The 26,665-nt window shown below is 43.2% G+C and overlaps 1 protein-coding gene across 1 annotated transcript; it reads left to right on the top strand.

The window, feature by feature from the left end:
• The first annotated feature begins 628 nt into the window (after positions 1–628).
• On the top strand, positions 629–26,205 carry cyfip2 (cytoplasmic FMR1 interacting protein 2). Its single transcript, XM_034598233.1, is given in 31 exon segments — positions 629–833; positions 8,007–8,156; positions 8,258–8,347; positions 9,064–9,141; positions 11,302–11,403; positions 11,544–11,663; positions 11,665–11,726; positions 11,806–11,902; positions 13,339–13,467; positions 13,577–13,681; positions 13,762–13,850; positions 13,961–14,198; positions 14,341–14,493; positions 15,772–15,911; positions 15,996–16,143; positions 17,326–17,479; positions 17,593–17,749; positions 17,843–17,939; positions 18,036–18,112; positions 18,535–18,643; positions 18,798–18,917; positions 19,041–19,240; positions 19,319–19,406; positions 19,765–19,908; positions 20,018–20,108; positions 21,786–21,916; positions 24,594–24,666; positions 24,772–24,866; positions 25,001–25,239; positions 25,788–25,935; positions 26,038–26,205. Coding segments are annotated over 30 exon segments (3,759 nt in total). The 5' UTR covers positions 629–833; positions 8,007–8,039.
• Positions 26,206–26,665: the final 460 nt, after the last annotated feature.

Below are 26,665 nucleotides of genomic sequence, written 5' to 3'. Positions count from 1 at the left end.
AGCCAAATCCAATACAATTGAAGTAACTGGTGACCACATCTTCATACGTACAAAAAACCAAACATTTAATGCCTCCATACTGCTCTTGTGGTGTCATCCAAGTGTCCATAAGCCCCAACATTCAAATTCGACCTGAAACGAGGTCACTTACACCCTGTTTTTAGCCCAAATGTCCTCTGATAGCCTCCTCTGGAGCCATGTCCACGTGTGGATCACAGAGGACATTTAAGGACACTTGAATGACACCACAGGAGCAGTGTGGAGGCATTTTATGTTTTTTTTACGTTTGAAGAATGGTCTCCATTGACTTCGATTGCATTGGATTTGGCTGCAACGCTGTTTACCCCTGAAACCCCACTTCACCCACCCCTCCATCGGCATAGTGGCGAGCAGATAATGAGAGAATTTCCATTTTGGGGTGAACTATCCCTTAAAACTGTTCTTGCACAATGCATAAACAACATATACATTTGTTATGTTGCTATTAACGAGAATATATCGTGATAATTACTGATGTATTGCACAGAACTAAGTAGATCAACATGTCAGGGGCCTAGAATAACCTCCCCTCCGCTGCCTCCATCCCTCCGCTGTGCCTGTGCCTTTAAGAAAATGCACTTGCAGCCATTTTCTGCTCTTTGTGTGGGGTGGATTAGCAGCACTGGGTCGGTCCTGGGCGAAACTGGAGCATCAATCGGCGAAGAAGACGAGCGGAGGAAAGGAGGAAACCGAAAAACGGCACGAACCCAGGATTCGCCGGACCTGCAGCCCCCGGACGCCGCGACACCGCCCGGCCGCCCTCGCGTCTCTGCGGACGGACATGAAATTTACAGGTACGTGCTGCATGTAGCGGCGGATGGAGCCGCAGCGCTAAAGATGTGCGCTGGGTAGTGATGATGGCTGGAGACCAGAGAGAGAGAGGGAGAGAGGGAGCTGCCTGTTTGTCCTCCTTTCCACCTCCTCTCGGTCCTTTCTTGTTCCCCCCCTCGCATCGTATCACACCGAGCAGACAGACACCGGGTCTGGTCGTGCTCCGGCACCCGGCGGGCGGATGGAGCGTCTCCCGGATCCCCGTTAGCTTCCAGCGGCAGCGTAGCTTAGATGGGTGGGGTGAGGAGAGGAGAGGGTCTCTGCCGGAGCAAGTGCACCGGGGGATGGATGGATCCCCGGCAGATGGACGGTGTTTTTTAGCCAGGGAGGAGATGGTGGTGTGCGAGGGGACGAATGTGATGCTGCGGCCGCTGCTGCTTTCACTCCCATTCAGCATTTCGTTTTACTCCAATGCAACACACGTACACACACACACGTACACACACACACGTACACACACGCACACGTACACCCACGTACACACTCACATATACATACACACACACATACATACACACAAGAGGACTGGGCTTTGGTCCCCTTGATGATTTATGCTGGAAAGGGTCCAAAACATGCAACAAAAATGGCTACACACACACACACACACACACACACACACACACGAACACACGAACACACAGGTTTGTGCAGCTATCCTTATTACGACTCTGCATTCACTTCCATTCATTGAGGACAGCTTAGCCAAAACCTTATCCCTAACCTTAACCATGACCAATTTCATGTCTAACCACAATTCACATGTTATCACTAACCTTAACCAGGCCATCAGACATGATGTTTTGCCACAAGGTTTGCCACAAGGTTTACCACCAGGGGACATGAGTCCCCTGGTGGTAGTGTTAAATGCTGGAAAAGGTCCTAGCAGCCTCAGCCACTTACCCTAACGATAGGTGTCAAAATTAAACTCAAACCCTTACTAATAGCAAATCTTAATCCTTAAAGAGACCGATGAAAAAGTGAGCACCGTTCAAAATGTCCCCACTTTATATGCTATTAATGGTCCTCATAAAGATACAAGTACAGACACACACACACACACACACACACACACACACACAGACAGGCCTGCTGCTGATGCACAGATGACAGGTTCACCTACTTCCGCCTCACACCAGAGTCTGATCACTGTTGTTTCTCTTTTTTTTTTTTGTCGCTAACGACCCATTATATCTCTGCTGTCTGTCTGCATCCTGTCACTCGGCAGCACAGACGTGAAGCTGCCACTGTTGCAGACTCACTGGAGTTGTAAATGTGTACGCCAACCCCTCAGCAGCCAGCAGTGACGTAATGATGAGGCTGTAGATGCTGCTGCTGCTGCTGCTGCTGCTGCTGCTGCTGCTACTGAGCCAGGCACAACAAATATTTTATAATGTATAATAATAATATTATTCATGTGATACTTCTATCAAGCAGAGTCAGGGTTATTGCTCAAAATTAGGGCTGGACGATAAAACTGTTCTTATCGGTCGATAAAAATGATTATCACGATAAATGTCACATTATTATTTACTTTAACAGATTTTTTGCTCCTGAGTGAATTTTGTGCTTTTAAACTCTTCTCCATGAGCAGAGAATTAGAAACATTTAAAAATGTCACAACTCTGATTTGCATCAATTATGTGTCATACCGCCTCACTGTGCTCACACAATGCATAAGCAATATATCAATAAATACTGAAGCTTGGTCAATTTGCTACTGATGAATAATTAGTTATGTTTTTTATTGCCCAGCCCGAATCTAAATCACACATTGGCCTCTGAGGAATGTACAGTCAACATATGAAACCATCTATCATCAGACGTTCAGTTTGAATAAGTCAAAAATAAAATCAAAAAAATATTTTTTAGTGGAAGAAATAAAACAAGAAACCTTAAAGAGTGTGGATGTGGTATGGAAGAGATTCTAGATGAAAATAGAATGTATTGGTATTGAGTTATCTTGGATTTAAATATACAGTAAGTAACTCCGCTCATTAGCAGGGAAAGAAGCATCAAGTATTTTCATCATCAAATTATTGATTTGAATTATAAATGAAGCAAAAATGCCAAACATTCAGTCATTACAACTTCTTCAATGTAAGCACTTGGTCACTTCTCTGTTCTACACCATTGTAAGTTGAATATCTTCAGAATGTGGACGTTTGGTTGGACATAGCACGACATGTGAAGACCACATCTTGGGCTCTGAGAAACTGTAAAGCAAATGTTATGACAATTCAAAGGCCAAATGTGTAAAATGATATTTGTAGTAGTAAGCGGAAGCTTAACAACAATGAAGCTGTAGTTTCAGCCCCTGTCATATCCACATAATGCGGCTATTGTGAGATCTATCATCATACATCATTATAGTTATTATTTTTGGACAACTAGATCAGATGACAGCACTGCTGCTTTAGTTTACATTTGAGTAAATAGAAAGACAAAGGCCTGTAGAAGTATAAATAACCAACCAGCTGAAGAAAAGGGAAGTAAAGGAAAACAACACTGAGAGATGAACATTTCTGTTTTGAGATTAAATGTATAAAGTACATTCAAATAATTGTAAAATAATAGTTTTGGTGATGTTGGGTCAGGTGTTTGTTTACCCTCCGCCTCTACTTGTCAAAGCGTAGTCATGTGATCCACGCTTATGTCATTGTCGTTGGGTCTAAAAGGTGAGCGTGACATCATGGGCGACCGATCATGAGACGACAACAGTTTTGCACTGCCGGGTGTTTGAAATGACAATCAGCCTGTCACATACCTCAGCCTGCCGGCATCCTGCACATGACGACACACTGTCGACTGCACCGATGCTGCTGGAACACACTAGTGTCTATGTGTGTGTGTGTGTGTGCTAATTACCGTGTGCGTTTAAATGCTCGAGATTCCTGTTTCTTCCACGCTGAGCGGATCTCGTCTTATTGTGTGTATGAATATATATTACAAAGCTTGCCTTCGGGGCGGGGGGGATCCCATTGAGGGCTGTGACCCTGCAGTTGACACACTTTCTCTCACTGTGTGGATCTCAGGCAGGATGTTTTACACAAAGCCCCAGCAGCACATACCGGTCAAGATTTTCTCCTACAAACCATGCGTCATCTGTGTTCGTGATGCTTTCCCCCACACTGTCTCATTCTAGTTGGATTATTTGGAGAACCTCCTCAACAACCTTGGATTCTCACGGTTTATTGTTGTCATGAGGAGATCTGAGCCCAGTGTGTGATGTGTTGAAGCTTTAGTTTTAATGTCAGATTGGCCCGAGGGGGTTTCGCTGTGCAAAGCATTGATGTTCTGTGTTGAGTTTGTCTAATAGTTCAACTACTGTATTGGATTTCTGAGAGGAGCTGTTGTCTCTGTCGTTCCGCCATAACACAGGCCTGCAGCTACTTTACCAAGTGTCCAGAAGGGAATGAAGGGGCCCTTTGCTTTGTAAAGAATGACACACACACACACACACACACACACACACACACACACACACACACACACACACACACACACACACACACACACACACACACACACACACACACACACACACACACACCAACTGTTGAACAGAGCCTGGTATAGGGTGGGAAAGTTTGTTCAGCCAAACCAGGCTTCAGTCTGCGCCCGTGTTTCCCAAGCACAGATGGGAGTTTAGCAGTACTGTGCATGTTTGTGTGCCTGACAAAGCCGCTTGTAGCGAGCTGTATGTTTTGTATTCTACAAACTCAACAGTTAAAAATAACCAACTGAGCCTAGAAAGAATCTGCAGAAGTGTGGATTCAGGTTGTAGCAGTCACAGCAGTTCAGAGAATACAGGAAACACCTTCTTCAAGATGACAAAATCCTCCATTTTAATATTCTGTACGCAAACACACCGGAGCACACACGGGTAAAGGTGGCGCTGACATTTCAACCTAAGCTCTTGTTGGCATGCACCAGCATCACTGAGGAGTATAAATATATACATATTTCAAAAAACAAGAATCGAATGCTAATAAGCAGAAGTTATAGGTTTCTGCACAGGACTAAAACTCTCAGTATTTCAGTGGCACTAAACGCTACAATGGAAAATTATGCCACTTATATTGCTGCTATCATTAATAACATCTTTACATCCATAATTATCACTCTTATAATTTTATTATAACAACTAGTCTGTCAGAGCTGAAACCTGATGGTGCACAACTGTTCCTGGACTCTCTCTCCTCTCTCTTCCCCTCCCCCCTATCTCTCTCTTTCCTCTCTCCCCTCTTTTCCACCCATCTCCCCTCTCCTCCCCATTTCTCTCTGCTCACCCCAACCGGTAGAGGCAGATGGCCGTCCACATTGAGTCTAGTTCTGCTAGAGGTCTCTTCCAGTAAATGAGGACGTTTTTTTCTCACCACAGTGGCCAAGGTGCTTGCTCATTGTGGGAACTGTTGGGGTTCTCTATCATTTGTAAGGTCTTGCCTTGAGAAGGACACCAAAATTGAATTGGTTCTTTCCTGATCCATACCACATCCTTCCACCAAGTTTTGTATTAATATTTCCAGTAGTTTAGAGTACTTCTTCAAACTAGTAATAAGAGAGTTTGCGTGGAGCAAACCTATAGATGTCCAATTATGTAACCCACACAAATTGAGACTATAAAGTAAAGGATGATGAATTAAATATAAGCTATTCAAATATTGAAATACTATATAAATATATGTAAAGAAATATGTATCAGGAACCCAAAAAAAGAGAGACAGTGGAGACAGTACTAAAATAAAGTGATAAATCCAAATAAAGTGACAAATCCGAATAGAGAGGACAACATAGATTTAACATATGAATCCATCTACATTCATTTACTCTGTTACCATCTATACGTGAAAGAGTTTAGTGTCACAGAAGTTTGATGACTGAGTCATTCGACAACTTGTGGTTCACCTCACCCAGCTGCAGCCATCACATACATCGGGTTCACTTAGGCAGTTTGTTGTGACAGGAAACTGCACCCACCTCCTTTTTCACATAATTATGATCACATTAGTGAGCGTGACCAGCAACAAATGTGTCACATGACATCGGCATCTGTCAGTGTGTGTGTCGTTAACGTGTCTCTCTGCTGGCTACAGAAAGTCACTGTGATCACTTTTGGATTTTTACCCTTTCTATGATGTCATCAGATAGAAAAGCTGAATGCTAATTTGGCCAATCAGTTGTTTTGACATTTAGATGTGAAGAGTGCCATTACTGTCTGTGTGTGGCTGAGTGCCTGGACAAATGACAAGCTGGATAAGGAAGAGATCTTCCGAAACCACTTTTCCCTTCCTGATACTGATTCCGATGCTTGGACTCTGCGTATCAGCCGATCTAGAGTACAGATCCGTACCAGTAACAACCTGTACAACACATTTTAACAGCTGTATGCTAACAACCCGCTATGGAAGTGGCTATTGCTGTTGTTTTTGTTTGGCCTATTAATTGTATTGTAATTGGCAACACTAGCAGCACCCCGCAAAGCATTAGTCCTTTGTAAGGTACACATCAGCTTTATACCTGAACCTCCCAGTGTGAAATGTTCTGACATTTTAACTAGCTCTGCTTAACCCTAGCCTACTGGAAATCAATGCGCCAGAAACAAAAACAAATAGGGGTTTTCCTACGTTTGGTTAGCGCTGCTAGGTCTAACTATAGGTTTACCACTGAACTTAGATGTTACTGCACCACATTTCCGGCATTTACAGCATTTACAGACTGCTACCTCCCCCAATATTAGCTGGACTTCAGCTTTCTTCTCTGGTATTTCAAAGTGTTTTTGTGTTACTTGTGATAATTCTTTTAAAACAGAGGAATATTTTCTTTGTATTATATACTTGTGTGTGTGTGTGTGTGTGTATCTATATACATACTTAAAAAAGAAAATGTAGCATCTGATCGGTACATTTGCATACTTGCCGATGCTCAACTTGGTATTTTGATGCTGGTATCTGTATCTGAACATCTCTATATAAGGTGCCATAACCCAACCTTTATCCATATGAAATACTACGTTCAACAGCTTGATGCAACATTCGACCTTCTGTTGCTCTAAATTCTTTGCCTGCCTCTAACAAGGGAAAGAGAAACGGCCATGTTTGGTTTTTATCTGCCTCTTCTCTCGTCGCTGTTTGGCCCCTGGCACCCCGCAGCTCGAGTCATGCTCTCTCTGGCTGTGAATATTAAGCTTATTATCGCTGCTGTCTGCCAGGTCAGACGTGAAAAACGCTTGTTTCTGAGAGGCACATGATATACAGGCGGGCGCATACACACTGCTGGGCTGCTTTTTTTTATGAGGAGGGGAGGGCACGACGGGGACTGTACAGTTTCAAGAGGAGCTGGTCATTTATTCCAGACACAAATCAGGCAGAGAGTGGCCTTAATGATGGCCATGCGCATTAGCCGTATATACACCTGTGTGCTCATCATATATAGCATTTTACTCTATATAAAAGCTATAAATTGGACTTTTCTCTTACGTTTTTTATCGTTTCCAGTGGATCCACCTTCTATGTCAGATAGCCATTTTCTTTTTTAAATGTCATTCATTGCCAGACTTCTGTCTTGCCTTTCTCACATTTGTGAGATTTCCAGGTCTCTGCATTTCAAGGGTTAGACGCTTCATCTGTTCCTCCAGTCGAATACGAAGTTAAAAAGGAAACAGCTGGGGGCCTCAGCAGGGATACAGGTGCAGGGTGAACACAGAGAAATGTTGCACCGCTCAGCGCACAAAGGGTTTCACAAGAGGAAATGAGATTGTCTAGACAATATGTTTTACATGTCTTTGTGACTGAGAAGCATTCTCTGACTGTAGGATATATTGAATTCATTTCTATCAGTTGGCCCCCACAGCCCTGTCAGATCAACTCAAGCATCCTTTCATCGACAATACCCAATGTGTTTATTTGAATTGATTGCTGATATCATGATTATGTCCATTAAGTTTGCAGTTGTATTACTGCCACTTGAAAAAATTATATTCCATTAACAACTTTTTCACCCTAATTTGTTCCGATACCTGTGATGTTCAGATGTTATTGTCAACTCAATTTATACTCCTCCCATCATGCATCTTGCTTTCTGCATTGGAGCTTCTTCTGCCTCCTTATCTCACGTCACTTCCTCTCTCTCTCTGTCAGACTGCGTTGTTGTGTGAGTGACGGCTTGTTACCATGACGACCCACGTGACCCTGGAGGATGCTCTGTCCAACGTGGACCTGCTGGAGGAGCTGCCCCTCCCGGACCAGCAGCCATGCATCGAACCCCCTCCCTCCTCCATCATGTACCAGGTACGTTCTCACAAACGCAGCCACCGCCATTCGCCATCGTCCCCATTGGTTCAGACATTTTTCAGTATTCACTTTCACTCTCTTCTCCCCCTCTTCTGCAGGCTAATTTCGACACCAACTTCGAAGACAGGAACGCGTTCGTCACTGGCATCGCTCGTTATATAGAGCAAGCCACGGTCCACTCCAGCATGGTGAGATTTGTGTTCCAGTTTTCCCAGAACCACAGGTCACGGCCTGTCATCATATTGGTTTATGCATGTAATTGGTTAAAACAGTTTTGTTGTTGTCTGTCTTCAGTCGCTGCTGTTACTCTTTCAGTGAACACAAAGGAGACGGAGGAGAGCAGTCTCACGCCCTAAAGAGAGCCTTGTATTTTTGTGAATTGATTATCATTTGGCTCCTTTGTTCAGACTTGGCTAGGCCTGTAGCACCACACACACACACTCACATAGATAAACATTCCCCTCACACATGGTGGTGTATCAGGCTGCCGATGGATCACTAAAGCTCTTTCCCCTGATGGTGAATGAATGGAGAGTGTGATTCGACTGGTAAAGAGGGGAAGTGGAGCTTTATTTAACCCTATTCAATGGGGAAGTCCCATTGAGGTGGAGGCTGGTCTATTTGAGGACTCTCCTTGTTTAAAGCGAGTCACGGAGAAATCTGTCTTAGCTACGTCTGAATGGAGGAAATCGTCCCCTGCTCAAATATTTATCAAGCCCCATTCACCCTGGGACATGTGGCTCCTCTGAAATGTTGGGCATATTCTGTGCTGCTAAGTGCGGTTACAACAATTTCAGTAGTAACATTCCAATATAAAAAAACAAGAGATACACTAACATAGATTAATTTGCCACAACTGTACTTTGAGAATGAATCAAGTCTCGTGTTTTTTTTATTTGTGCAGAATGAGATGCTGGAGGAAGGACATGAGTATGCTGTGATGCTTTACACCTGGAGAAGCTGCTCCAGAGCTATTCCCCAGGTAACACACACACACACACACACACACACACACACACACACACACACACACACACACACACACACACACACACACACACACACACACACACACACAGAGAGAGCTGCATATCTTTTTGACTGATGAGCACATACACACATTCTTCTGTCCAGGGGCCACCCTAGATGTGTGAGCATTATGTGAGCTTCCATGTTAACCGGTTAGAACGTCCACACTGCCCATGTGAGGCACACCCGAACCGTGCAGCTCTTTTAGAGAGCCTGGGCCTTGTCTATTTTCTTCCGCTTGCTGCATGCACTTCACAGCACAATAGACAGTTTCAATGTCTATCTGTTGAATATGTCACAAACATAAATATTTGCAACATTACCTTGTACCTCTGTCAAAGTAAAAGCACTCTAATCTATGGCCTATCTTTTCTGGTGACTAAATTCATTCATTTGTTTAAAATATGAAATATGTGCAGGACCGGAAGATGCTCGGTGTCATACTGTAGAGTCTATGTTCTGTGTGAACATCAGATGTGCTCGAGACGCAGCAGATCAACCATCACGCGCTGCCCTCACCCTTTTTGTATTGATCATATTTAAAGGGCCCATGTTGTGTCAAATACAGTCCAGAGTCCGAACCCACCACCCCCGCTCCCCACCACTACCCATCCACACAGAACGCCACACCAAGCAGACTTGTTGCTGAGCTAGCAGCTTGTTAGCTACCACAGGCTAACCACAAAAAAAAAACACTGAAGAAACACTGCAGTGTGGAGGGATGCAAGGAAGGGAATGTGTCCGTGCACATTCCTCCTGAGAACGTTACTGTTCAAGACCAGCGGTTACGCTTTATTTCTTCTGACGTGCCGTGTCACTGTGCTCACTACGGAGTAACGTAGACATTACTCTGTATTGAAACTCCGTTCAGAAACATCCTGTTATAACCGACTGTAAATATGTGGCTGATCTTCTATAGCGGTATACAAACATAGCCAGAGATCGTCCAATGCACCAGAATGAGACCGGTGATAGGCCTGGTCGTGTGTCACTCAAAGTGCAGTCAGCCAATCAGAGGAGGGGCTCAAGAGGCAGGCGAAAACAGGCTGTTCTGTCTGCAGCTCCAGAGAGAGGCAGAAGAGAAGACATGGAAATACACATTGCAGCAGTTTTTTCGACTTTAAACCACTGATATATCATCTTAGGGGGACCAATACCTCAAATTATATCTGAGAAAGGTGTAAAATATCGGGCCTTTAAAAATTATTGTGTGTGTTTTATATTCCTAAGCATTTTATTCATAAGCACTTTACTCACCCATTGTGTGCATATATGTATATATAGGGGTGTCAGATGTTCTTCATACTTCAGTTGGATAAAGTCTTAACTTCAAAATACTACTCCTAGTATGAATTTTGGTATTATTTATAATTGCTGTTATTTATTATTATTTATTATAAATTGTCATATGAACATGCCTCATCCTTTAATGTAAGAGCCAGGGGAGAGGCCTTGGAGGTTGGGAGAATGTTTATTGGAACTAAAGCTCCCGCTGCCCCGCCTTCTTTTAACATTATTTTATTGACTTATTTATTTATTCCTTCTAAAGTGGGATTATAACCAATCAATTTTAATTCGATATTTTCCAGCATTTTTATTTTTTTCTATTTTACTCATTTATATTTTTACATTCACAGCCCTGCGTGCCAGTGCCCCTAGTAGCAGTCGGAGCATTCAGAGTCCTGCATTTTAACCCTGACCTAAACCTTACTGAGACTTAATTCTAACCCTTTCCCTAAACATAATGAAAAAGATAGGAATGGCCAAAATGTCCTTAATCCATAGGTTTAGGCTTTAAATGGTCCAAACAAAGATATAAGTATACAAGTACAAACTTGAACTCATTTATCAGCTCATTTGAAAATTCATTGCTAAATCTTAATTTTTTGAAAGATATTTGAATCTAGTCTTGGTGGACAAAGCTGCACCTGACCTAAGTATTTCACATAATATAATTTTCAGTAACTGGAAAGGGACAGTTTTTACATAACATCAAAGACATTTTTTTTGTGACACAATATCTTTTCTGAATCATGATCATTACAGAGAAACTCAATATTGTACTGTCGCTGCAATATCACGTTGTGTGATGGCTCCCTCTTGTGTCTGCTAGGTGAAATGCAACGAGCAGCCCAACAGAGTTGAAATCTATGAGAAAACCGTGGAAGTGTTAGAACCTGAGGTGACCAAGCTCATGAAGTTCATGTACTTCCAGGTAAGACTCAGCCGCCTGATAATTTGCTAGTTTTATATTTCATAATTAACAGATCAATAGACATAGTTTTAAACTGTATTGTTTGTTGGTGAAATGGTCACTGATCTATTGCATGTATCCTGGTTTCTCTGTGTTTACAGCGGAAAGCCATAGAGCGTTTCTGTGGTGAAGTGAAGCGTCTGTGCCACGCTGAGAGAAGGAAGGACTTTGTGTCCGAGGCCTACCTGCTCACTCTGGGCAAGTTCATCAACATGTTTGCCGGTGCTGGATGAACTGAAGAACATGAAGTGTAGCGTCAAGAATGATCACTCTGCCTACAAAAGGTAGTGTGTCACACTCCAAAGAAAATCCAGTTTCTTCCTCTGAGCAGCCAGATGAACATTTCTCTCCCCTTGTCTGCAGGGCGGCTCAGTTCCTGAGGAAGATGGCTGACCCTCAGTCCATCCAGGAGTCCCAGAATCTCTCCATGTTTTTAGCGAACCACAATAGGATCACTCAGGTTGGTTGTCAGACCCTGTCCGTCATATTTACGTTGTAGGTTGATTAAAGGCTGTTTCTCCTTTTGAGTCTTTGTCAAAGTGGCACAGGATCAAAAATCTTTTGATCAAAAGGTTGCTGCAAATGCACATAAATATTCTGCTCGTCTATAATACATTATAGAAGATGAGCTCCTAAGCGTCTATATGAATAGCTCAGAAAATGATATGCTAGACAAACTGAGGGGATGAACGTCTGAGCTATATCCAAGCGGCCATGTGACAGGTTAGGTTGCATGAAAATATTATGCAGTATGAATAAAAGAGAAACTAGACTGGCACTGCTCTCCTGCACAAGGCCCAACAGTCCCCTTAAATTCAGTAATGCTGCACCAAATTTCACACACTCACAGATATCATTCCTCTAAATATGAATAATTTTCTTTCATTTCTGATTCATGAATTTCTTCCTGGGAAATTAGTGAAAATGTCAAAAAATCTCCCAATGTTAGAACAAGTGATAAATAATTTCTGGATCCGCATCTTTATCTGGATACCCACAATTTCATGGATTCTCTCTTCACCTTCAACCTCTTCACCCATGTCACACCCTTTCACCACGTTTTGTCCATATCTGTTCTGTAGTTTCTGCTGAATCTTGCTGACAAACAAACCGACCCACAAACATAACCTCCTCAGTGGAGGTAATAAAGCATTTGACCTCCCTAACCTTAACTAATATTTATCCTACAGAATATGCTGAATTAGATCAACAGGATTCAACCCACACAATAAATCTCGGGGGTCAGATTTGAAATAGTCACAGCTGTGGTTTGTCATTGACTAGACGGTTTAAGGCTCATCTCTGTCTGTACTCTGCTTCAATCTCATCCATATTCATGTCGTCTTCTGAAAGGTTTCGGATACATTCGAAACAGGCAAAACAGAGCAGTACCACCAGAAATAAGGGGGGGGGGGGCAGTGTAGCCAATAGTCCAAGCAAGAGGATCATAGCACAAGAGGAAGAAATTTGTTTGAGGAGAGACTCTTCGAGTTGGGAAGTTGGACCAGCGAGTCCGCTTTTATCACAACGTCCACCACTAGGGCCATGTTTGTTGTCAGGAACTCTCCGACGCTGCCCTCTAGTGGATGTATTACAGCCATACTGATGTAAAGGAAGCATTGCAAGTATGTGGGCAGTGACAATTTCCTAATTTGAAACAAATGTCTCTCTCTTCATATATGATGTTCAAAACCCTCCAAGATTCCAGGTTTCTAATGATAAGCTGCTCCATTGACGTCCATTTACAATTGGCTCGATTTGTGAGGTCTTCACACAGTGATGTCAATATTCATACTTACTGTATAAACAGGAGCCAACAGACCCTTTCTGGCATAAATTAACAGATGAATGGTTGTTAAATCATCCGTGACCTCTTCTGTCTTTGTCTCTGTGCAGTGCCTGCACCAACAGCTGGAGGTGATTCCTGGCTACGAGGAACTTCTGGCCGACATTGTCAACATCTGTGTGGACTACTATGAGAACAAAATGTATCTGACTCCAAGTGAGAAACACATGCTGCTCAAGGTACAGACATTTAATTCACATTCAACATGCTGCCAACGGATAACTGTCAAAATGTGTGATCTCTTGCTGGCTCAATGTGATTGTGAAAACAAATCTCTCTGTGTGTCAGGTGATGGGCTTTGGTCTGTACCTGATGGATGGAAACGTGAGTAACATCTACAAACTAGACGCCAAGAAGAGGATCAACCTGAGCAAGATTGACAAGTTCTTCAAAGTAAGGCTAATCTCTTTTATCCAGGAATATATCTGTGGCTATGATCGGTTGGTGGGACAATCGTCACTTTTGTATTTCAGCTTCAAGTGGTTCCGCTGTTCGGGGACATGCAGATAGAGCTGTCACGTTACATTGAGACGAGTGCCCACTATGAAGAAAACAAGTCCAAGTAAGGAATATCTACTCGTATACCCACTTCATAATCCTTGACCACTGTGCCATCTGCTCCTGCCCCCCCCCCCCACCCTTAACCCTCTATTTCCTCCATTCTGTGCCCAGGTGGACGTGCACCCAGAGCAGCATCTCGCCGCAGTACAACCTGTGCGAGCAGATGGTGCAGATCAGGGAGGACCACATCCGTTTCATCTCGGAGCTGGCGCGCTACAGCAACAGCGAAGTGGTGACGGGCTCGGGCCTGGACAGCCAGAAGTCGGACGAGGAGTACAGGGAGCTGTTCGACCTGGCTCTGAGAGGCCTGCAGCTGCTGTCCAAGTGGAGCACACACGTCATGGAAGTTGTGAGTGAAGCGAGGGATTGATTTGGTTCATGCATGGGAGGAGGAAATACTTATTATGTGGCTGTAGGTAAGAAAGGTTTGTGGTTTCGCCATTGATCGCCGCAGAGTTGGTCTATTTATAGCCCTCTCTTGTTTCTTTCAGTACTCGTGGAAACTGGTCCATCCCACGGATAAATTCTGTAACAAGGACTGTCCTGGCACAGCGGAGGAGTACGAACGCGCCACACGTTACAATTACACCAGTGAAGAGAAGTTTGCCCTGGTGGAAGTCATCGCCATGATCAAAGGGCTGCAGGTAAAACACATGGTGACCCAGACAGGTGTTGAATTGTGTGTGTGTTACGAAAATATGAGGAGATCTGTATGTGGTGTCCTCGACAGCTGGTTATAGGACTTTGTGCGATAGACTATAAATAAAGTTGGATGATGCTTCTCTCCCACTGTGCGAAAATGAAGCCAAGATATCCTGGATACGGGTGCTGCCATCTTGAGCTGGCTACACCTTTCGGAGCCGGAGTCTGCACGTTGTGATCGTGGGGTATCAAGGTCCTGCTGATACATGCAGTTAAACAAATCAGGAGTCAGTCTCACCTGTCAATCATTATGCTTCACACTTTTGTAGTATGATATAGAATGTCCCATTCACTAACATAGGGGAGGTGGGGTTTATGACCTATACTGGGACCAGCCACCAGGACGATCAATATGTTTTCGCTTCATTTTTGTCCTCCATCTTCATATACAGTCTATGGTCTGTGCATACTGTACATGCAGATATAAAACCAGTCACCAAAATGCTTTGATGTTATATATTTTTATACTTTATTGGAATTTGACTATTTTTGAGAAATCTGTTTACTTGCTGAGAGTTTGATGAGAAGATTGATGCAACTCTGATGGGTTCGCTAAGGCCAAAGCTACAGCCAGCAGCTGACGAGCTAAGCAGAGACCGGGAAGAGGGGGAATGGGTTAGCCTGACTGTATCTGTAGAGTTTTTTAAAAGGTGTTGTTAGGTTAAATTAAATTTCTACTTTAATGGAGAACCAGGCTAATTGTTTGTTTCCCTGTGTCACCTGCCTTTATGCTAAGCTAAACTGTTTGCAGCCTTTTATTTTCAGCCCCACTGTGCTAAAATGTGTTTTTTTTAAATATTACTTCAGTTTAATGTTTGTCTTTCACTGAGCAGAATGATGCATATGTAGAGTTTAATACTAGAAGAAGAACAGGGAGAGTTTCTCTACTTTTAATCTTAGTTTAATATGTGTATATACAAGCGTGATTCTTGCAGCCAATCATAGTCCAGTATCCATCTTGCACATTTGTGTTGTGAAACTTGAAACCTCCTATGCACATGAGAGTGGACTTTTCAGTGAAGTGGGAGATGTTTTAGATTTTAAGAGTCAGACAAGTTATTTGGAGCAGATTTTCTTATTGTCTTGTCTATGTCTGGAGGTATATTTTAATACAATAATGTATTAATACAATAATGTACATGAGAATGATATCAATTTTTTTCTCTGCAAGTATATCTTATTTCGAAGACAATGACGGTTCTGTGTAATGAACTGTGCAGGTTCTGATGGGCAGAATGGAGTCGGTGTTTAACCAGGCCATCAGGAATACCATCTACGCAGCGCTGCAGGACTTTGCTCAGATGACCCTGAGAGAGCCTCTACGCCAGGCTGTTCGCAAGAAGAAGAACGTCCTCATCAGGTAATCATAAAGATGATCTAAATAAAAGCACATTAAAGTTAATCTTATGGCTCTTGCACTTTTATAATCCTGCTTTGTTTGCAGTGTTCTCCAGGCCATTCGAAAGACGGTCTGTGACTGGGAGGGGGCGAGGGAGCCTCCGAACGACCCCTGTCTGAGGGGAGAGAAGGATCCCAAAGGGGGATTTGACATCAAAGTGCCCCGCAGGGCTGTGGGACCCTCCAGCACACAGGTTAGTTCACCGACTGAGGTCAGCACAAGGTTTTGAGAAATGGGGCCCGTTCAGTAACAAAACAGTAATCACGAGTAACACAACGCAAAGTAGAAGTCCTTCATTTAAAATATACCTGTAAAAATACAGATTGAGGCATGATCAACTAAAAAAAATAGTAATTTTACAAAATGTCCCCTTTCAGATTGTTTATTTTTCTGTTCTCATGCAACAAAATAAAAAGTAAAAACAAATTTGAACCTTTCTGAACCTCCTGCAAAATTTAACTTGTTTGTCTGACCCAGTCACATTTTGCCTTCAGTCTCAACACACATTAATAAGATGAATATTACTTTATCATAAAATAGGTATTGACATACAGTGCTAAATGAGAGTGAGTTGTAGTGTGTGGTTTAACAGTGTCATTTACGCTGCCCTTATGTATGAAAACAGATGTGTCTGTTTCAAACAATGTGTCTCACTGCACACATACTTCCATTCGTCCTTGATGTTGGCATGGTTGTTAAGCAATACCTCCACTAGAGGGCAGCACCGAGTCGAGTTTCTGACTAAATCAACATGTCGATGCTGGAGGAGGACGTCAGAATGTAAGAGCGATGCAAAAGCAGCTGTTTGTCCCTTTGCAGTAATGAAGCAACATTATATAGATCCTTGTAGTGTCTCACCAACTTGTAAAGTATTTCCTCAAAAATGTCTCCCATTGTTGAAATTTCTTCCTCGTGTCTTATGGTCGTCTCGCCTGAACTACTGTCTACACTTCCCCCCCCTCTATTTCCTGTGGTACTGCTCCATTTCGTTTAGTTTCGTCCGTATCCGTAAGCTTTCTGAAGACGTGCACATGTACAGATGAAATGAAAGCAGAGCACAGGCAGAAGGCTCCATCTGTCACTTGTACGTATCTAACATTGAGCAAAAATGTGCCATTAGTTGGATTTTATAGATACCAGGATAAGTTTGGAGGATTAAGAAACGCGAGAATAAATCAAACTGTAACACGGTTTTTGTGACAGACAAATCGTTTTTCTCTGAACTCCCCATATTTCGGGCTTCTTTGACTTCAGAAAATTACAGCCATAGAAAATTATTCATATTGTTTGATTGCTGTGGTTTGTGAACATCTGCCCCCTAAACCCTGCTCTGAGTGGGAGTTTTCTCGTTTTCACCTTTGTCCTCCCTCTGCAGCTGTACATGGTGCGCACCATGCTGGAGTCACTGATCGCAGATAAGAGTGGCTCGAAGAAGACTCTCCGCAGCAGTCTGGATGGACCCATAGTGGTGGCCATAGAGGACTTCCACAAACATTCCTTCTTCTTCACACACCTGCTCAACTTCAGCGGTGAGAATGTTAAACAGGCCAGTGTGTTGTCATATGAAGGTAAAATCCTTGTAGAGATGGAGACATTTCATTTTATCCCTTTCTCTCTTTGCCCCTCCGTCTCCGCTGTCCAGAGGCCCTGCAGCAGTGCTGTGATCTGTCCCAGCTGTGGTTCAGAGAGTTCTTCCTGGAGCTGACCATGGGCCGCAGAATCCAGTTCCCCATCGAGATGTCCATGCCCTGGATCCTAACCGACCACATCCTGGAGACCAAGGAGCCTTCCATGATGGAGTAAGACAAACACTTCACAATCCCTGTGAAACTGAATGCGTTTGTACTTTTAGTAAACAAACCGTAATGTAACTGCTACTCTTCCTCCCCCAGGTATGTGCTGTATCCTCTAGACTTGTATAATGACAGCGGATATTACGCTCTCACCAAGTTCAAGAAGCAGTTCCTTTACGATGAAATTGAAGCTGAGGTAACGCGACTTGTTTTTAGAACTAAAATGCATTGATCTTTGTCTCTCTGGTGCTCTTGAAAAATAATACCCTCACAATGTGTTTCTTGTTTTCAGGTGAACCTCTGCTTTGACCAGTTTGTCTACAAGTTAGCGGATCAGATATTTGCCTACTACAAAGCAATGGCTGGGAGGTAGGAAGCGTCTTTATGAAGTCATATTCAGACATAACGCACATTCAGTCACATTCAGACGAGGGCTGGGGCCTCGGTAGAACAGACAGGACATGACGTACAAATTCGGAAATCACATGTTTTTCTTTGACACCAGTTTGGACCCATTTTGCCAAAAGGTCTAAAATCTTGTTTTACCAAGTTGACATCTTCATCCGTGTCTTCGTATAAGTGTGCCCCCTCTTTTTCATCTTGCTGTATTCTCTCGGCTCACTCACACATTTTCCACATTTTGCCAGGGGGCTGGCAGGAAAAGTTGCAGAAAATGTCTGGAGCAACTGACGCGGACATTTGCTTGCTCACATGCGCGGCATTAGTTTTGGCACAAACTGTTTCTCTGGATCTGCTGAATTTGTACCAAACATATGATTTGTGTTCCACAGTGTCCTTCTTGACAAGCGCTTCAGAGCAGAGTGTAAAAACTATGGAGTGATCATCCCTTACCCTCCATCAAACCGCTACGAGACGCTGCTCAAACAGAGACACGTACAGGTAATGGAATGATGAAAAAGTTATAATCTGTTGCTCATTCAGGCTTTTATTTTGTCTCATCTACTCCTCGTTTTGGCCTTTATTTACAGCATGTTTATGAATATTTATTTGTAGAATATGTATAAGATTCTCTATGTTCCTTTGGAATCTTCAGCTGCTCGGCCGCTCCATCGACCTGAACCGCCTGATCACCCAGAGGATCTCTGCAGCGATGTACAAGTCCCTGGACCATGCAATCAGCCGCTTTGAGAGTGAGGACCTCACTTCCATAGTGGTAAGATCAAACACCGATGATACACACTGTTAAATCTGAGCTTCATTCTTTTGAAGCCCCACGAAACCAACTTTGTGTTCAAATCACACCTCTTCACAATTCTTCTGCGTGTCCCCGGTGCAGGAGCTGGAGTGGCTGCTGGAGATCAACAGACTAACCCACCGGCTCCTGTGCAAGCACATGACCCTGGACAGTTTTGACGCCATGTTCCGCGAGGCCAACCACAATGTCTCGGCTCCCTACGGACGAATCACGCTGCACGTCTTCTGGGAGCTGAACTTCGATTTCCTCCCCAACTACTGCTACAATGGATCCACGAACCGGTTAGTTAAGTTTGATGCGCTCTATTTGGGAAGAGACTGCGCCTGTTTCCTCTCTCATTTTTTCCCCTCTCTTTTCAGCTTTGTACGTACAGCCATCCCCTTCACCCAGGAGCCACAGAGAGACAAGCCAGCGAATGTGCAGCCTTACTACCTGTATGGGTCCAAGGTATGGTGTCACCGATGATTTATATTTCATACATTACGTTTACTCATTCAGCTGACACTTTAATCCAAAGCGACTCACAACTGAGGGACAGCGCTAACGAGAGTAGGAGACCATGAATAAAGTACTAAGTAATAAATCTGTTCAGCTCATTAAAAACAACGGGAGTTGAGCCAAAGTGATTTACAATCATGCATAGGAAAATAAATTTAAGTGTGGATGTGAAATAGAAGTGTTATTGATTAGATGGGTGCAGCCACTGGAGGTCAATGAGCAGCGGAGTGACCTGTGCCCTCTGTCGTAGACTTGCCTCCCTTCTGCTTCAGATTCACACCGTCTCTCTGTTTCTCCCTCTCCTCAGCCTCTCAACATTGCCTACTCCCACATATACAGCTCCTACAGAAACTTTGTCGGCCCGCCTCACTTCAAGACCATCTGCCGTCTCCTTGGTTACCAGGGCATCGCTGTAGTGATGGAGGAGCTCCTTAAGATTGTCAAGAGCCTGGTATTTATCTCCATATTCCTAGAAAACGTGTTTCCATCCCTCCCAGTGTGCAGGATTCTCATTTTTGTTCCCTTTATCTTGCCCTGGCCTCCTTTCTTCCTTTTCACAGTTACAGGGCACCATCCTGCAGTACGTAAAAACACTGATAGAGGTCATGCCCAAGATCTGCCGCCTTCCACGCCATGAGTACGGCTCCCCAGGTGAGCTTATCGTCAATACTGTTACAGGAAATAGTGCACGTGGAGTTACATCTGCAGTATTGACAACACCAGTCTACATCCATTTAAGCTGTAAATTGTAATTAAGTTCTAATAATTGCATAGAGAAGGAGGGGAAATGCTGAAAATGGTACATTTACCTCTGATATTTGCAGAGAGGATTTGTCGCAGCTGTGTTATTGCATCAGTAAACTTTCAGTTCATATTCACATTTACAAATTAGTTTGTGTTAAAGTTAGTAATGTCTGCATTAAACAAAACAGTTCAATAGTCAATAATCATTTTATGAAATAGTTTTGTTAACATAGCAATAAACATTGTATCTTGGCCCCAACTTCACAAATGGACACAAGTGTTGATAGTTACCATGATGCACGAGTAATTAACCAAGGATGGTTAAAAGCTCCATATAATCAACTCTTTCATTTTGGATGAGTCGAATATAGCAGCTTTTCTGAAGATATAGCTCGAAGGTCTCACTGAAATATTTTTGTGTTTAACCACCTAACCCTTCTCTCTGGGAAACACAACTTTTTTCTGTGCAGTTTCTCATCACATGTTGTGATATCATGTATCTAACATGTATCTAAATGCTAAGATTGACATATTGGAACGTACCCAGAGATGAAAAATACTGGTAACTGACACAAAAACCTCCACTGGGGGGCAGTGCAGAGACAGTTTTTGACAACAACAAACATAATGATGGAGGTCTTGATAGTGTCCCTCTTGAGACGGAAGCAGTAGTAACATCATATGGATTTGTTTCTTACGGACCGGCAAAGTTTCTCCTCATAATGTTCCGACATTGTTGAAATTTCTTCTTCAGGTCCTTGCTTGAACTGTTGGCTAGTCTACACATACGTTTGTTAACATTGAGCATAAATGGGCCATATTTGGGTTTGCAGGGTTATGAAACCAGCTGATTCCTCCTTTGCTCACTTCAGTTCAGTCAAGGCTCAGCTGTTGCACACTATTGGAAAAATATTCAATTGTAATTTGCAGCATCAGAAAACTCTTCCAACACACAACACACTCCATCAATCAGCCAGTATTGTAAAAACAGTGAGGAGGAGTGTAAATGAGCCAGCTGGGGACACACCGAGGGAAAAAGCTTCTCTGCAGCAACGGAAATTAAATTTATTATATATTACAGTTAAAAGTAAAGCAAAACAAATACTGTAATGCTATGAAGAATGTATTTGCCAATTTGTGGTAAAGGAAACAAAATGCTTTCATATTTAATATTAGACCCACAACAGATGCCTCACTCCTCCACCTACTTCCGTATCATCTTTGTTGATCCCCTGAACTTCAACTGTGCATTTTGGCTGGAACGGTGTGTGCAGATTAGAGGCCTGTCAGATGGTATATCCCTATAACGAGGGTTTAGTAATCTGTAGATTACTGATGTTCTGTACCTGGCTTACATCCTTTGATCTTACCGTCAGCAGTTAATGCCCAGCTGTGACCAAACGTGGGTCAGAGCAGCCGGGCAGGCTGCTCTGACCCACAGCTAAATAGATAATCAATGTCGTAAAGAGGTACTCTCAGGCACTGTGTGTTGGGTTTAAATAATAGATTTTATGTGTTTCTTAATTGAAAACATGGATTTAGCAGGGTTTCATTGCTGTATTTTTTCCATTTCTGTCACCCCAGGAATCCTGGAGTTCTTTCACCATCAGCTGAAGGACATCATTGAGTATGCCGAGCTGAAGACAGACGTCTTCCAGAGCTTAAGGGAAGTCGGGAACGCCATCCTCTTCTGTCTGCTCATCGAACAAGCTCTGGTAAGATCTTTTTACTCTGCAAGCTAAATTTCACATTTTACAGTTATGTCACTGTTATACTCCTGTTTGCTTCTTCTTCTTCTCCTCCTCCTCCTTCCTATTTTCCCTTTTCTTCTCCTTTTCCTCTTTATTTTTCCCTTTCTCCTTCCCGTTCTCCCTTTCCTTGTCCTTCTCATATTTATTTTATTTTCCCTTTCCTTCTCATTCTCACTCTCCTTTTCCTGCACCTCTTTCCCCCTCTTCTTCTTCTTTTCCTTCTCCTTGTTGTCCTTCTCTCCCCTTCTCTCTTTGTTGTGTTTATTTCTGTTCTTTTCCTCACAGGAATTGTCTCCCCTTACTTTCTTCCTGACCTTTCCACTTTCTTTTACCTCTGTTGTCCCTGAGCATGATCTCTGAGAGGGGCGCTCTTGTGTAGCTGTATTGATTGCCATGTTGTTATATGGGAAAGCCGTAACCAGGGCGCCTGAAGGTTTCTGGTTAATTTATAGCATTGATTCACATCCTAAATCAAAACCGAAACTGTCAGGCGCCTGGTCCGAGTGCCCCCAAGTGTGTTGGATCTTTTGATGTTTTTTCTGAAATACAACTCTATTTTTCATTTCACGCTGGCAACTACCTCAGGTGGTAAGGACTTAGGTCTTGTCGTATCACAATGACGCCGAGACCGAATTTATCTTCCTCTCTTTTATTTCCTGTTGGTTTGGGCTGCTGTGGTTATTTATTTATTTTTCCTCTCTTTTTTCACCGTGTTAGTTAGGCACACACAGTTTCACCTCCAATCAGCCATGGAAGCAAAAGGTTAAGAATTGCAGTGAATTTAAAATTTGTCAAAATAAGGCACCTCAAGGAAATAAATGAAAACTGATAGTTGATCAATCTTATTTCAAAAATGTATACATTTTTTTAATTTGGCGGCTGCAGTAAAGAATCTTTCTGTCCTTGTCTTCCATGGAAGAGGTGATAAAACATTTCTGGTTGGTTGTTGGTTCAGTCTTGTGCTTAACTCCTGCCTCCATTTCTCTCCTCTGATTCTGGGAGCTTGTAATGCCTGTCAACACAACACTACCTCACACTGTCTACCTCACTCTGTCTACCTTTTTGCTGCACTGACGTGTGTGTGTGTGTGTGTGTGTGTGTGTGTGTGTGTGTGTGTGTGTGTGTGTGTGTGTGTGTGTGTGTGTGTGTGTGTGTGTGTGTGTGTGTGTGTGTGTGTGTGTGTGTGTGTGTGTGTGTGTGTTACTTTAATCATTGCATGGCTCTCTTTCCTCATGCATGTTGTCTTATCTAACAATCGCCATGACAACCATCACTGACAAGCAACTTCATGTATGCCAAAATACATTCTGACAATTTACTAACCAATAACTGACGTTCGTTACATTATCTACCATTAACCAGCGAGATTAAAATGTTATATAATAGACGAGTGTAGATGATCTATGAAAAAAATATCAACTCAAGGGGTTAATTTAAAAAAATGTGCCAACAGCAGCACAAACATAAGAACATGAGGATTTTACTTATCATCACACACCTGCTGCACTGCTGTACTCTCTCTCTCTCTCGCTCTCTCCCTCTCTCTTGCATTCTCATTCATACACACACACAACCGTCCGTCACAGTCAAGAGAAATCTATTCGCTTCAGTGGACCTTAAAAACATCCATAGTTCCAAGTTTGTAGCATCTTAGTCAGGCAGACGTCGCCATCACTTTCCGCTTTATGTCCGTGTTCTCACAGCCAAGCAGTCACCCTGATGCGCATGAGAGTAAACTGCACTCTGCGGTCAGTCTGGTGCATAGTCTGTTAACTATGAGACCCTCTGTGGAGTAAACCTGCTAAAAAATCCAACCGACACACCCCACCCACTCCATCGGCCCGCTCGTTAAAGCTACGCCCTTATGAACGTGCACAGCCTGACAACTTCTAGCCGACTTTTGCGTGACTCGCTCGCTAACTTCGTCTCTGCTTGGGCGGTGTATGCCTCTTCGCCTGAAGCCTCCGGTCTTTCAGGGGAGAGCACGGGCAGGGTGCACGCAGGCAGGTCGGTCAGTGACAGACAAGTTCTGTTTTATTACAGTACTGTGAGGGCCACAGAAACCTGCTGTCTTTTTTCTGACAACTTTATTTACTGATGGTTATCGGGACTTGAAGAGAATTTCAACAAAATGAGATAAAAAAGTGTTTCTGAAACAAATAACCAACCCTACCTTCAATCAATAGTATTAATTGGTCACCATTCTGATTGTTAGTTCATGATTAAGCGGCTAATGAAAACATCCCTACTGACACTTCATCCAGAAGATGGCTGTAAATTTGACCTCTTGTTGCAAAATCCAATTTAATGGGATTTTGTACTTGGAGTGTGACAAATTATAATCCAGCTAATGTTTGCATCCTGGCATGGTTAACACAGTCACTCATTTATCTCCTTCTCTTTGTAACCTATAGATAGTGTTGACTAATTTAACAACATACTCCTTCACTCATGGCAGTTTTCTCAACGCTTTGGTCATTTAAGAGTAGTGTTGCATGTGATACACCCACCACTAACCACTAACTCTAGACTGAAGTTCAATCATCATCACCTCATGGCTTCCTGCATGCTCAGTAAGGGTGTCCATAGGGGGGCGAGGTTCTTGATGAAAATGCTCTGTTTTTTTGTCCTTGAATCTCAGTCTCAGGAGGAAGTGTGTGATCTGCTCCATGCTGCCCCCTTCCAGAATATTCTGCCTCGAGTTTACATCAAAGGTAAAGGAAAGAGGAATATTATAAGAAACTCAATCAGATGACTCACATCCTGCTCATTTTTGTACAATAAATACATGCTGTTACTTGTGTGTGTGTGTTACACAGAGGGAGAACGTCTGGAGGTGAGGATGAAGCGGCTGGAAGCCAAGTACGCCCCTCTCCACCTTGTGCCTCTAATCGAGAGGTTGGGAACCCCACAAGTGAGTTAACACCACACTGACTTCAAGAGGTCTGACAAAGAGGAAAAATCCAAAATTAGGTAATTTTACCTAAAATTAGGTAATTTATTATTATTGTTGTTTTATGTTATTGTGGCTGTTCATTTTTCCACCAGCAAATTGCCATTGCCCGTGAGGGAGACCTGCTGACCAAAGAACGCCTGTGCTGTGGCCTTTCCATGTTCGAGGTCATCCTGACGCGCATCCGCAGCTTCCTGCAGGATGCCGTGTGGCGCGGGCCTCCACCCACCAACGGTGTGATGCACGTGGATGAGTGTATGGAGTTCCACCGCCTGTGGAGCGCCATGCAGTTTGTCTACTGCATCCCTGTGGGCACGCACGAGTTCACAGCAGAGTGAGTAACGCTCAGCTGGTCTATGTGCAGTTCAGTCATCCAACACACGTGGTGAAACCTGATCATGTAGTTTATGACAGGAACCGTTCATGCATGTTCCTCCTTTCTCTGGCACCATAGCAACTCTAAAAGATCCTATAGGGTATGCCTGGATCAGAAAAGACCCTTGTCACAATTAAAGAGAAGAATGCTTACTTCCATTAAAGCTAACCGTTGCCGTGTTAGAAAGTGAAACAAAAGATCTGCTCTATATATAATGGGGTCTTCCTTGGGTCTTGCTGCACCCCTCCACAAAATTTCATGGAAATCAATCCAGTAGATTTTGAGTAATCCTGTCTGAAAGACAGACACACTAACAAACAGCAATGAAAACATATGCATATGAGGTTATTATGTCATGTCTGCACATCTGCTGGAATGTATTTGCATAAAGGTCTTAATGGGAATATGTAATGAATTTAATATTTTATTTTGCAGAAATGTCTTAAATGTGTGCCTCACATTTAATGGAAAGATAAGTGCTGTCTCTTATGTGCTTCGCCTTGCAGGCAGTGCTTTGGTGATGGGCTGAACTGGGCCGGCTGTGCCATCATTGTGCTGTTGGGACAGCAGCGTCGCTTTGATCTCTTTGATTTCTGCTACCACCTCCTCAAAGTCCAAAGACAGGACGGCAAGGACGAGATCATCAAAAACGTGGTGGGTGTATCACAGTGTCTGCATTGACTCACACAGTATTTACTTCTTTTTCTTGCAGCTGTATGATTTAAATACACCCGTTGTTGCATTTCCCCTTGACAGCCCCTGAAGAAGATGGCAGACCGCATCAGGAAGTACCAGATCCTCAACAATGAGATTTTCGCCATCCTCAACAAGTACATGAAGGCGGTGGAGACAGACAGTTCCACTGTGGAGCATGTCCGCTGCTTCCAGCCTCCTATACACCAATCCCTGGCTACCACCTGTTGAAAAAGACCCTTCCTCACATAGTGCACACACACACACAAACACACACACACTTCCCATAGCTGTGATACTTATTTCTGCCTCTTGCTGGTTTTGTAGGGGTCTAGGTTACTGAGATGGCTCCCCATGGGCTGAGAGGATCCAAAGACAAATCCTCTCAAAATGTTCCTGTGTCTACACGATGACTGTCTTTGGATTCTTTAAACCCTCAGGAGTGGTCCCAGACCAGAGGTGGACGTGTATATTCACACCTTTTTTCTCTTTACTTTACGATCTGTGTGGCTCTCACTCAGACTCATGCATGCCTTCTCTTATTCCCTCTGCTGCACACCTGTGGATTGGACCACTGTCACAAATGACAACCAGAGTTTGTCTTTCCTTACAATCCGAAGTCCTCTTTGGCTCCACATGTTTGAAATAACAGTCATTCTGGGTCAAAAAACCCTTTCAGATTTCGCTCTCA

Source organism: Hippoglossus hippoglossus, chromosome 10 (genome assembly GCF_009819705.1).
Source record: "Hippoglossus hippoglossus isolate fHipHip1 chromosome 10, fHipHip1.pri, whole genome shotgun sequence".
Lineage (NCBI taxonomy): Eukaryota > Metazoa > Chordata > Actinopteri > Pleuronectiformes > Pleuronectidae > Hippoglossus > Hippoglossus hippoglossus.
Note: the sequence above shows the minus strand (reverse complement) of the source record. Positions and strands in the feature narration are given on the sequence as shown.